Below are 13,567 nucleotides of genomic sequence, written 5' to 3'. Positions count from 1 at the left end.
AGAGAGAGAGAGAGAGAGAGAGAGAGAGAGAGAGAGAGAGAGAGAGAGAGAGAGAGACGAGAGAGAGAGATGAGAGAGAGAGAGAGAGAGAGAGAGAGAGAGAGAGAGAGAGAGAGAGAGAGAGAGAGAGAGAGAGAGAGAGAGAGAGAGAGAGAGAGAGAGAGAGAGAGAGAGAGAGAGCCAGGGACTTGGAAGTGAGACGAACAAACAATGGAGCGCACTCCCCGGGGGGATCTGGACTAAAAGGTTTACTTTAAAAGTAAAAAAAAGGGGCCTTTCTGCTGCCAACCGAGGCTTACAATTGTCGTCGACATAAACGAGGCAATTTTTTTTTAAAGTGTGGTAATAATAAACAGCCAAGAGGTATTGACCTTGTTTCCACTACGGACGTGGCTGTATGATGATTGTTAAAGAAATGAACTTGTTGGGAGTCCGAGATGGGGGTGCGCACGAGTCACGGACTGGGAGGGGGGGCCCAGAGACACATTGTGTTGTACAGGGCCAGCATTCCTTTCTGAGCCCCTGGGGAGAGAGTACTATCATGCATAGACATATATAAAGGCTATATAAAGATATTATATATATCTATGCTACCATTGTACTATACACACTGAGTACCAGGGCTGGGTATCACCACCGATTTCCCCAAAACGATTCTGTTCCGATTCACAAGGTCCCGAATCGATTCAATTTCCGATTCGATCCGATTCAAGGAACCCTCAAACATGTTGCATTGTGATAAAATATCAATGTTTACATTAAGAATTGACTCTCAAGCTGTTTTATTGGAACATTGGCTTTTGCATATGTGTCACGTCTGGGTGCTGTGTCAGTAAGTGGTTTCATAGATTTGTTGTATTTCCACAATATATCACCTCCACTTTGCTTTTGTTCAGCTCTTCTCCGTCGTCATGTTTTTAAAATCCAAAATGCAACCAGACATCTGCCTTTGTAGCTGGCGGTGACTTGAGTGATGCTTTCACTTGATCCATGTTTTTAGATTCAAACACACGTTTGTTGCGCGAGATCTGGACACGAGACGACCAGGAATGGAATTGGCAATAATGACTAAATTGGGGATTGGAAAAAATATATATATAATAATATAATAATATAATAATAATAATACAAAAATAGATATCAATCTCGGGCTTTATGAAGCGATAATCGCTCATTCAAATGAAGATCGATTCAGAATCGGGAAATCAATTTATTTTTAACCCAACCTTACTGGGTACTACTATATACTAGGGCTGTCCCCGACTAAGGATTTGGATGGTCGACTATGATTGGCCAAAATTTGCCGTTAGTAGACTATTGGCCGACAAAAAAAAAAAAAAAAAAAGGTATAACATTTGAATTTCTTTTTTTTATATTTATTTTATTTATATTTTTTTTATCATTCCATTTGGGCTGTGGGGGTGCTTAATGTCTGAAGGAGTCGACTGAAGGCTTCTTGTCCTCTGCAAAAGCATGCAATTGGTCCACTGATGGATACATCTTGATATTTGTCTAGTCTAGTGTGTTCATTAGACGGGTGAAATCCTCTTTCAGTGCTTCTGTGCCTGTTTTCGTAGGCAGTTAGCCTCTGGTATGCGTGCCATTAGCGTTAGCCACGCTTCTAGGCCTCTTTTCTTTTGGAAAGAATGATAAAAAAGAAATATATATATGCTATACACACACCTGAGTACTAGTATGCACTATATACACTGAGTACTTAATAAAAACTCACATTTCAGCTCAAAATGCAGTAAATTATCATTTACATTTTACAAATTGTATAAACTGTCAGCAGTAAAACTAGTGTAGTGGAGGACGTCCTCGTCCGACTGAGGCTGCTCCCACAGAACAGCTGCCCGGCAGGCAGGCCCTCCTCACTGTGTGCCTCCGTGTCACTACTGGATCATCTCCACATGCACTGGACTAACAAAGACAACCGACCCATTCAAATTGCACGTGATGTATATTATATGAAAACGACCCGTAAAGCCCAGTCATTGTACATTTAATAGAATATTATTCTATTATTAATTTATTTCTCCGTTTGCCTCTTTCGACTTAAAGGGGACATGCATTGCTATTCCTTGCACTATTTGGGCAACTTTACACAATTCCTGTGAGTCTATGGAAGACATCTGTAAGGTTTATTTAAAAAGAAATCATTGTTTTATATTTCTAATAGAGTACTCAAAAGCACATTTTCCAGGATTTCAGCCTGTTATTGGATGGGCTCCGCCCATAAGCGCTTTCAGTGACAGTCACCCACACAGCGTGATACATACGAGAGAGAGAGAGCGAGAGAATGAGCAAGCGAGAGAGAGAGAGGGAGAGAGAGAGATGCGTCCCCGACACACACGCAGTCAAGTTTGTGTATGTGTGTGTCCCCGACGAGGGAGAGAGATGGCGCACACACATTTACACACACTTCTGCAGTCCCTCCCGCCGTCCCTCTCTCTCTCTCTATCTCTTCCTCCCTCTCGCTCGTTCTCTGCCTGTCAAACCCGGTTTGAGGAAGTGTCGGTTACAATGCGATCTCTGCACTATAATAATGGTTGATGTGGACGGTGGAGGTGAGTACAACCAGGGGCGGAGCTATGCAAATCAATGCTATATTAACGTCACGGAAACCATCAAATCAGAACAGTTTAGTTGAGTGAGGGAGGATCTCGTGAACTCGAGACTAGACTGATGAGTCAATATGGTAATTAGAGACACAGACCCATTGATACTAACCTGTATTACTATAAAACCATGCTAAACACAGAAAAAAGGCATTTATAATAATACATGTCCCCTTTAAAATCACCAGTATAGTCCGGCTTTACTGGGCATCTCAAATGGAATCCCATTTCCCTACGACCTTGTCTCCAGATGAGCGCTGTGACCCTGGAGACTCTCGAGGAGAATCCCAGGCCGTGGATATCACACCGTCTCCTCCCGTCTGGGGGTTACCCAGGTGACCAGCAGCACTTCTCCAGAGCAGCCTAACACCGGTTCCTGACAGGCAGCGAGCGAGCGAACTGGAGACGAAATCGCGCGCGACACTGTCCTGATATGACGCGGCGCGTGTCCGAGTGTGTCTGTGTGTGTGTTACCTGGAACACCCTGTTACCCTGTACGGGGGCAAAGCAGCCTGCGATTCTTGACCAATAAAAAGTGTTTAGGGGAGGGACTCGGCCGCGTAATCGCACAACTAGAGACACAGCGAGCGAATATTTGAGGGGGGAACGACATCGCCGCTCGCGGCAGGTCAGGATAGTCTGATTGAAACGAATACATTTGAATCATTTTCGCAATCACGCTCGCTCACGTCGCTGCCTGTCAGGAACCGGTTGTAATGAAGCAGTTTGGAAATGTCCAGCAGGTGCCTTTTTGTTATTGATCTGCTCTTGGTTTGAGAAGCCACATTTTATTTGATCTATTTTGTCTGGAGCTGACATTTTATTTGATCTATTTTGTCGGCAGCTTCTTCGAACACAAAGTCACATTTTATTTGATCTATTTTGTCTGCAGCTTCTTCGAACACAAAGTCACATTTTATTTGATCTATTTTGTCTGCAGCTCAAATTTTATTTCATCTATTTTGTCTGCAGCTGCTTTGAGCACAAAGTCACATTTGATTTAATCTATTTTGTCTGCAGTTGCTTTGAGCACAAAGTCACATTTTATTTCATCTATTTTGTCTGCATTTGCTTTGAGCACGGTCACATTTTATTTCATCTATTTCGTCTGCAGTTGCTTTGAGCGTGCAGTCACATTTTAATTTATTATTTTTATTTTGTCTGCAAACCAGTGATCAATGCTGGTTGGGATTTAAGCAGAGTGCTAATGAAATAAAACCAGCATTTGCTATTTGTAGTATCTGCAATGACTCATTATTCTCAGAGATTTATATGTAAGTGTCCAACTTTAAAGCACTTTAGAAATGAAATGACTAAGTACTCTCAAATGCCATTCACTCTGAACCTTTGACATATTGAGTTACTTTAGTTCTGTGCCGTCACACTGACTCACCGATTCAACATGACTTTGGATGGACCACTAAATTAACCCTTTCACTGCCACACGGCAGCCGGTTAACCCTTTCACTGTGACAATACAGAAGGTTAGCCCTTTACTATCACACAACCGACGGCGATGCTCCATCATTAGCATCATTAGCTCCGCATTTAAAGGGCTGACCTTCTGTCGTGTGGCAGTGAAAGGGTTAATATAGAACAATCTACGACTATAGATGATAACTAAATGAATATAGAACCATCTACGACTATAGATGATAACTAAATCAATATAGAACAATCTACTACTATAGATGATAACTAAATGAATATAGAACAATATACTACTATAGATGATAACTAAATTAATATAGAACAATCTATGACTATAGATGATAACTAAATTAATATAGAACAATCTACTACTATAAATGATAACTAAATGAATATAGAACAATCTACTACTATAGATGATAACTAAATGAATATAGAACAATATACTACTATAGATGATAACTAAATTAATATAGAACAATCTATGACTATAGATGATAACTAAATTAATATAGAACAATATACGACTATAGATGATAACTAAATGAATATAGAACAATCTACTACTATAAATGATAACTAAATGAATATAGAACAATCTACTACTATAAATGATAACTAAATGAATATAGAACAATCTACTACTATAGATGATAACTAAATGAATATAGAACAATATACTACTATAGATGATAACTAAATTAATATAGAACAATCTATGACTATAGATGATAACTAAATTAATATAGAACAATCTACTACTATAGATGATAACTAAATGAATATAGAACAATCTACTACTATAGATGATAACTAAATGAATATAGAACAATCTACGACTATAGATGATAACTAAATGAATATAGAACAATCTACGACTATAGATGATAACTAAATTAATATAGAACAATCTACGACTATAGATGATAACTAAATCAATATAGAACAATCTACTACTATAGATGATAACTAAATGAATATAGAACAATATACGACTATAGATGATAACTAAATTAATATAGAACCATCTACGACTATAGATGATAACTAAATGAATATAGAACAATCTACTACTATAAATGATAACTAAATGAATATAGAACAATCTACGACTATAGATGATAACTAAATGAATATAGAACAATCTACGACTATAGATGATAACTAAATTAATATAGAACCATCTACGACTATAGATGATAACTAAATGAATATAGAACCATCTACGACTATAGATGATAACTAAATGAATATAGAACAATCTACGACTATAGATGATAACTAAATGAATATAGAACCATCTACGACTATAGATGATAACTAAATGAATATAGAACAATCTACGACTATAGATGATAACTAAATGAATATAGAACAATCTACGACTATAGATGATAACTAAATCAATATAGAACAATCTACGACTATAGATGATAACTAAATCAATATAGAACAATCTACGACTATAGATGATAACTAAATCAATATAGAACCATCTACGACTACAGATGATAACTAAATCAATATAGAACAATCTACGACTATAGATGATAACTAAATTAATATAGAACCATCTACGACTATAGATGATAACTAAATGAATATAGAACCATCTACGACTATAGATGATAACTAAATGAATATAGAACAATCTACTACTATAAATGATAACTAAATGAATATAGAACAATCTACGACTATAGATGATAACTAAATTAATATAGAACAATAGGGCTACACAATTATGACAAAAATAATAACTGATTATTTTGCTTATCATCATGATTTATTAAATCACAATTAACGCATGATCTTCTCTACGGCATGCCGCCTGGTGGAGATGATCACTGGAGATACAGTACCCCCCCCACACACACACCTGGGTACCTGGAGATATGGTAGACCCACCCCAACTCCTGATGAATTGAAAATGGGGGACCCTGATGTAAACAAGACGAAAGTCTTTATCTGGTCTGCATCCCCTTAACACTTTGAGTGCCACTCACGAGATTTCTCGTTTTTTTTTTTAGGTGGTTGCATGCCACTCACGAGATTTCTCGGAATTATTATTATTATTATTTTTTTGCGATCTGAAAAATTATTGCATCACCCGAGCCTACCCGAGTATAGCCGAGGGGCGCCGGCGATCACTGTGGAAAAAAGCGCCCCCTGTCGTCTCCCAGATGACATAAGTGATTTTGGAATGGACTCAATGAAAATGAATGGGGAAAAAAATCCGGTACTCCACATTTTCCAGTTCACTGATCCAGCCGGGGTTACTAGAGTTCATTCTGGAGCCTCAGAGCCCCGCGGATCATGGAGTTCTACTGTATCGCGTTGGATCCATACACGTATCGATTTTTTCGAATGGTGATCAGGAATTGGAATATACCAGTTGGATACCATCTGATGTCAGGTAAGGACTCTATGTTATCAGTGGTAGGATAATCAGAGTAAGTTTGATGAAGTTATAAGCTGTTTTGTGAAATGTCTTCTTTCGGTTTCACTGTAAAAGTCCGTGAGGAAATCAACGGAGCGATTATCAGTGCGCGGCCGTAATGTGCGTGCGTGCACGTATAATATTGATCATCTAGCGTTTATTTGAAAACGATTCATAAAAAGGCCGACGAATATCAACGTTGTGGAATATTCCACTAAAAGACGATTTTCATAGAATGCTCCAGAATTAGCTGTTTTTTATATCAAAACGGGGGCTTTTCTAACTGCTCTGAAACGGCAACGACGCGATAAAAAAAACAATCTGCCTTCACAGCACTGACTGGAAAATAGTCTTTGATAATGCGATGGGCATATTAGACACATAGCCATAATTTAAAACATAGATTAGGCGATATTAACGTTAACATTGGCGCCGATGGTGGCATTCAAGCGGTAAAACGGAAAACCAGGCGTGGCGCTGAAAGTGTTAACAATTGTGTGTATTGAGCTGTACTGTATTGTACCCATTCTGCAATCTGTTAATAAAGTAATCAATCAATCAATCAATCAATCAATCAAACACACACACCTGCCGGAGCGGCCCCTCCTCTGCTTGGCGTTGGCCAGACTGACCCACTCGGCCGTCATGGTGCTGATGTTGTTGTTGGTGTCAAAGTGAGTCTCCTTGATCTTCCCCCCGTCGATCACAAACACCACGTCATCTATGGTGATGCTGAGAGAGGGAGAGAGAGAGAGAGAGAGAGAGAGAGAGAGAGAGAGAGAGAGAGAGAGAGAGAGAGAGAGAGAGAGAGAGAGAGAGAGAGAGAGAGAGAGAGAGAAAGAAAGAGAAAGAGAAAGAGAAAGAGAAAGAGAAAGAGAAAGAGAAAGAGAGAGAGAGAGAGAGAGAGAGAGAGAGAGAGGGAGAAAGAGAGAAAGATAAACAGATGGAGATGGAGAGAGATGGATAGGGGGGTGGGGGAGAAGAGAGAGAGAAAGAGGATGTCAGAAAGTGATGGAAGGGTGAACTTATACCCTCAGAGGTATAAATAAATGCAGCACTTTGGAAAGTTTAGGCTATTATATTTAGAACGATGTGTGTAGTCAGCCGTGACGGTGTGTAATGGGTTCTGTGTGTGTGTGTGTGTGTGTGTGTGTGTGTGTGTGTGTGTGTGTGTGTGTGTGTGTGTGTGTGTGTGTGTAGGTGTGTGTGTAGGCGTGTGTGTATGTGTGTGTGTCTGTGTGTGCGTGAGCACCGGTGTTCCCCTGAGCCAATGGCAGCGCTTGTAAGGAACTCAGAAGAGCGTATGCTAATGAATGTGTTGTGTCTGATCTGGCACCAACACACCGGTACGTGAGTGAACTTGACGAGGCGCGAGTCAGTGTGTTGTTCTTGCAGCGCTCAGTGACGTTAAGTGAGCGTAGCACCTGGCAGAGAAACAGACACGACACACATCATCTCTCACATTCTCACCGCCATCGCAGAGGTGGGCAAGAGGACGGACGGACGGACGGACGGACGGACGAACGGACGGACGGACGGACGGACGGACGGACAGACAGACAGACAGACAGACAGACAGACAGACAGACAGACAGACAGACAGACAGACAGACAGACAGACAGACAGACAGACAGACAGACAGACAGACAGACAGACAGACAGACAGACAGACAGACAGACAGACAGACAGACAGACAGACAGACAGACAGACAGACAGACAGACAGACAGACAGACAGACAGACAGACAGACAGACAGACAGACAGACAGACACACAGACAGACAGACACACAGACACACAGACAGACACACACACACACACACACACACCTGGTCTCAGCTATATTGGTAGCAATCACGATCTTGCGGACTCCTGGCGGAGGCCTCTTGAACACCTGCGGGGTCAGACGAGGAGACAGATGAGGAGACAGACAGACGAGGAGACAGATGAGGAGACATACAGACGAGGAGAAGACATCATTGGGACTTTGCTCTAATGTGGGGTTAAGATAGAGGAAGAGAGAGGGAGAGAGAGGGGGAAGAGAGAGATAGAGGGGAAATGAGAGAGGGAGAGAGAGGAAGATAGAATAGGAGAGAGAGGAAGAGAGAGAGAGAGGAAGAGAGCGGAAGAGGGGGGAGAGAGAGAGGAAGAGAGAGGGGGGAGAGAGGGGGAGAGAGAGGAAGAGAGGGGGGAGAGAGAGAGGGGCTGAGAGAGAGGAAGAGAGAGAGAGGGGCTGAGAGAGAGGAAGAGAGATAGAGGGGGAGAGAAAGGAAGAGAACGAAAGAGGAAGAGAGAGGAAGAGAGAGAGATCAGCTCACCTGAGTCTGGTTGACGGTGGGCATCAGAGAGTGCAGGGGGATGATGACAAAGCGATCTGAAACAACAATAATTATTATTATTCAGATTCAGAGTTTTATTTGCCACATGGAATCAATACAATCAGGAGCAGGAAGAAGAATAAATATTATAGTTACCTGCCCCTTATTCCTAAACTAAACAAGTATTTACTTGATGGTCGGTGTACAACCTAATTTACACAAAATAATAATTTATACCATATACAAGAAACAAACAATCCACAGTTTAAACAAGATTTTTTTTTTAAATAATAATAATAAAGAATAAAAGAAAGAAAAAAAAAGAAAAGATCTCACTATTCAGATCACATTTGAATTTCATACTGACTAAATATTTTTTTTTATAATTATTTTTGAATTGACAAACACTATTACATCCATTAAGCTCGCTATGGAGAGAATTCCACAACTTTACACCAATAACTGAAGGACACATCGGTTTAAGTGTGGTACGTGCAAACTGATGTTTAAAATTGTATTTTCTCCTACTAAACTCACTTTCTAAATGAAAAAGATTTTGTAGTTTTTCTGGCAGTGTATTATGTCTTGCCCTAAACATAATTAACATTGTTTGAAACTTAACCATGTCTTCAAGTTTAATTATTCTAGATTTAATAAATAATGTGTTTGTGTGTTCTCGATAATTCACTTTATGTGTGACTTCATGTTGAAGTCCTCATGTATTGTATTATATATACAGTACAGTGTAGAGATGGGTATGGTTATTCCAATACACTATTATGGCCTATATTAGATTTATATTTTCTTTCTAATTGAGTTTATATATTCCATTTTATTTGTATTCTACTTGCTTTGTGTTGATATTGTCTGTTAACACTTTGAGTGCCAACGACGAGATTTATCGTTAGTTCATGCCAACCGTTGAGTGCCAGAGAGACGAGAGATCTCGTTTTTGATAGTTTTTTTTTTATTCGCGATTTCCATTCATATTTCATCAATCTAGCCTCACGTTACCACTGGAACTCTCTCTGAGCTCCATTGGGAAAATACCGCCCCCTATCGTCTCTCCGGATAGTACTGCACCCCTTTGGATTGGATTGAATGAAACGCATGGAGAAAAAAAAGTCCTGCTTCCACATTTTACTTGTCAGACAAGTAACCCGAGACGATCGAAGTCATCGCCGACCACCAGAACAGCGGATAATGTGTGTTTCCAGTACCCAGCGTTGGATCAATAAACGCAATCAATATTTGGAATGGCGATCAGGAATTGGAATAATCTTTTTGGAGAACATCTGATCTGAGGTAAGGAATCTATTTGACCAGTCTTGGGATAATCAGAGCTTTTTTCACAGATATATCAACGTGGGCCTTATGTGTGTGTGTGTGTGTGTCAGGAAATAAGATAATCGATTTTTCAGCCCGCTTCCCTAGCGTGCATAAGTACACATATACTATCGATAATCTAGCGTTTATTTGAAAACGATTCATAAATAGGCCGAAAAATTACAACGTTTTTTGTGTATTCCAGTATATTCCAGTAAAGGGCGATTATCACAGAATCTTCTGAAATGTTCTGAAACTTTCAAGAAACAAGCGTTTATCAAAATGGTATCAAACGGAAATGAACCGATTAAAAAACAATCCGTTTTTCGACAATGTTGACTGCAAACAAGTCATTGATAAGCGACGGCCATATTATACACATAGCCATAATTTAAGATATAGTTTATGCGTTTGCAAATATGAGAGCTCTATCATTGAAGTGGGTGTTGGCACGCAACGGGGTTCCGGGGCACCGGACCCTTGGCACTCAAAGTGTTAATGTTGATGCACCAAACGACCAAGACAAATTCCTTGTATGTGCAAGCTTACTTGGCAATAAAGACCTTTCTGATTCTGACTAGAGTCCTGCATCAGGTTGGGTAGATACTAGCGTAGATGCCCCACAGAAAATGTGACTAGTTAGGAAAAGAAAGTCTATTTAGGGTTAATTTATGGTTTGGATGCGGAGCAAAACAAAAACATGTGCTGGTAATAACAACAACGATATGTCTTTCTACAGAGCATCTCGCTCCCTCCCTCCCCCGCTCTGTGCTTTAGTCCTCGCTCCGCTTTACTGGCCAGCGCTGATGCAGAGCCATGTGCTGCTGGGTCCCGACCCGCCTGGACTTGTTGTGATTACCGGTTGACACAGGAGCAGCCTCGCTCGCCAACGTTCGGGCAGGCAGCCGATTATTGGACTATCGATGGCAACGTTTATCCTCCTACACGAGCTCCTGGAGAGGTTTCAGAGGAAGACGATGGACTGACGCTACAGGTTGCTGTGATTGGATCGAGACGCAAACACGTGTCTGTGGAGGAGTTCTGCTCGCAGACATTAGGCTGTTTATTGGACTATTGATTTATTTTTCCTCCTATGATTGACAAGCTCCTGATGAGGTTTCGGTCACAATAGTAGGTTTGCTTTACCTTGCAATTATCGGAAAAATTATGATGACTGGAAAATTGGCTGTCTTGTACAGGGCTCGTATTATTCCTCCAAGATGTCACTGTGTTTCATGCATCAGTCCAACTCTGGTTTAGAGGCAATGATTGTTCATGAAATAGTTACACAGTGCAGCAGGTTTTAACTATGAAGAAGAACTTGGAAGTGTGCTTCAGCTCATGGACTTTTGATATTGTTATTAATAATGCATGGGAATGAAAATGAGAACAAAATCAATAACCAGCTATACGTGCGTGCAGAGGGGGGGGGGGGTATTAGTGTGTGTGTGTGTGTGTGTGTGTGTGTGTGTGTGTGTGTGTGTGTGTGTGTGTGTGTGTGTGTGTGTGTGTGTGTGTGTGTGTGTGTGTGTGTGTGTGTGTGTGTGTGTGTATGTATGTATGTATGTATGTGTGTGTGTGTGTGTGTGTGTATGTATGTATGTATGTATGTGTGTGTGTGTGTGTGTGTGTATGCGTGTCAGGGTTTCCGTTAGAAAAAATTGTTGCCGGTCTCAGGGTCCGGTAGATTTAAATCTACCGGTCAAATGAGAGAAATTCCGGTCAGAGTTTATTGACCTTAAAAACAATTGATAGGCAGGCTATATAAAGAATGACATCCTCAAGGCATGTAGATTTATAATATTTTAACTTAAAACTAGGCTACTTTTGCGTATACAGTCATTATATTCCAAATAAAATAAGTCCAGAGACTCCGTGCTGCTGCCGACTTTAAATCAAATAGGTGTCTGTGGGCAGTCGGCCCGACATTAATAAACAGCAGTCTGTTATAATCACATTTTCATGAGCTAACGAATTCCGTTATATTGGACATTTGTATTAATTATATCAAGCGAAGAACTGAGAAATTTGGCAGAGAGAGACGGCAACATTATCGTGGGTTTGCGTGATGAATCTCCACCTCCCAACGACTTATTTGCGAGAGTATGCCGCTGCAGAGCAGCAGATTCAGCTGTTTTCAGGCTCTATCTGGGGACCGCTCAGCAGCGCCCCCCACCCAATAGCTGAATTGCCAATGGTTGAATTGGAGTACTGCACTGTGCGGGCACAGCTGGGTGGGTTGTGCGGCTCTGCAGCTGCACATGCACTCGCAAATCTAGCAGCAAGCTCCCGCTGACAACAGCGTTGTTAGACCTGCTTGGTGAAGCAACGATGAAACTAATGTAATGATTGTTTCGTTCATCGCATAGGCTATTTAATTTTAGCCTATTTTAATACAATTCAAATAATCAAATTGTGCTTAAGAGGGAATTATTTTCACCGGACATTAAGACCGGAGAGATTAAATATGTCGGACTTCAACAGATTTTGCCGGTCGTGTGTGTATGCGTGTGTATATATGTGTGTGTGTGTGTATGTGTATGCGTGTGTGTGTGTATATACGTGTGTGTGTGTGTGTGTGTGTGTGTGTGTGTGTGTGTGTGTGTGTGTGTGTGTGTGCGTGCGTGCGTGCGTGTGTGTGCGTGCGTGTGTATGTGTGTGTGTGTGTATGTGTGTGTGTGTACCTGATCTGAACATCTGCTGGGCCGTCAGCAGGTCGTTCAGGCCGCTGATATTGTCCCATCCAGGCAGGAAGACCAGGATGGCTCCATCCTGACAGGAGAACAACAACAGGACACAACTGTAACATGACAACCAGCACCGTCAGCACTAGAAACAATCACAACCACAACAACAACAACAACAACAACAACAACAACAACAACAACAACAACAACAACAACAACAACAACAAGAGACATCAAGCAGCCGTCCGCTGAGAGCCTCGGAAACGGCAGAGACATGACAACGAGGTTCACGCGGGGCGACGGGGAACTGGGAGGTCGAGATGGTGTCTACAGACACTGGACACCATCTGTTCTGGGTCACATGATCACTTTTCGTTGAGAAATCGCAAAAATAGCTAAATAAGTAATAGATGGAGAAAATGTGCAAAAACAAAGTGAGCGATGGAGAAAATGTGCAAAAACAAAGTAAGCGATGGAGAAAATGTGCAAAAACAAAGTAAGAGATGGAGAAAATGTGCAAAACAAAGTAAGAGATGGAGAAAATGTGCAAAAACAAAGAAAATGAAGAGACTTTCAGGGTTCCTTCCCATGATGATGCTCTTGACATCAGTTCATCATCGTGACGTCAGTTTCTCTGATCCCAGGGCTCAGGAGGAGCTCAGCCGAGGCGGAGCAGGAAGACGTAGATGTGTCCTGTGACACTCAGTCATACATACAGGGCAACAAGGTTTCTGTTTTCTAT

At 41.0% G+C, this 13,567-nt stretch overlaps 1 protein-coding gene across 1 annotated transcript in view; it reads right to left on the bottom strand.

The window, feature by feature from the left end:
* The window catches only part of dhx36 (DEAH (Asp-Glu-Ala-His) box polypeptide 36), a 118,394-nt gene that overhangs the window by 31,619 nt on the left and 73,208 nt on the right, over positions 1 to 13,567 (bottom strand). Inside the window, exons 14-17 of the mRNA XM_084311232.1 lie at positions 12,823 to 12,910; positions 8,813 to 8,868; positions 8,324 to 8,388; positions 7,081 to 7,224 (exon numbers count right to left, since the gene is read on the bottom strand). Of these exons, the coding sequence (XP_084167358.1) occupies positions 7,081 to 7,224; positions 8,324 to 8,388; positions 8,813 to 8,868; positions 12,823 to 12,910 (353 nt within the window). The remainder of the gene's footprint in view (positions 1 to 7,080; positions 7,225 to 8,323; positions 8,389 to 8,812; positions 8,869 to 12,822; positions 12,911 to 13,567) is intronic.

This window comes from Notolepis coatsorum (assembly GCF_963971535.1).
Source record: "Notolepis coatsorum genome assembly, chromosome: 1".
In the NCBI taxonomy this organism is placed as follows: Eukaryota; Metazoa; Chordata; class Actinopteri; order Aulopiformes; family Paralepididae; genus Notolepis; species Notolepis coatsorum.
The sequence above is the reverse complement of the archived record's forward strand: the minus strand, read 5'-3'. Positions and strand labels throughout refer to the sequence as shown.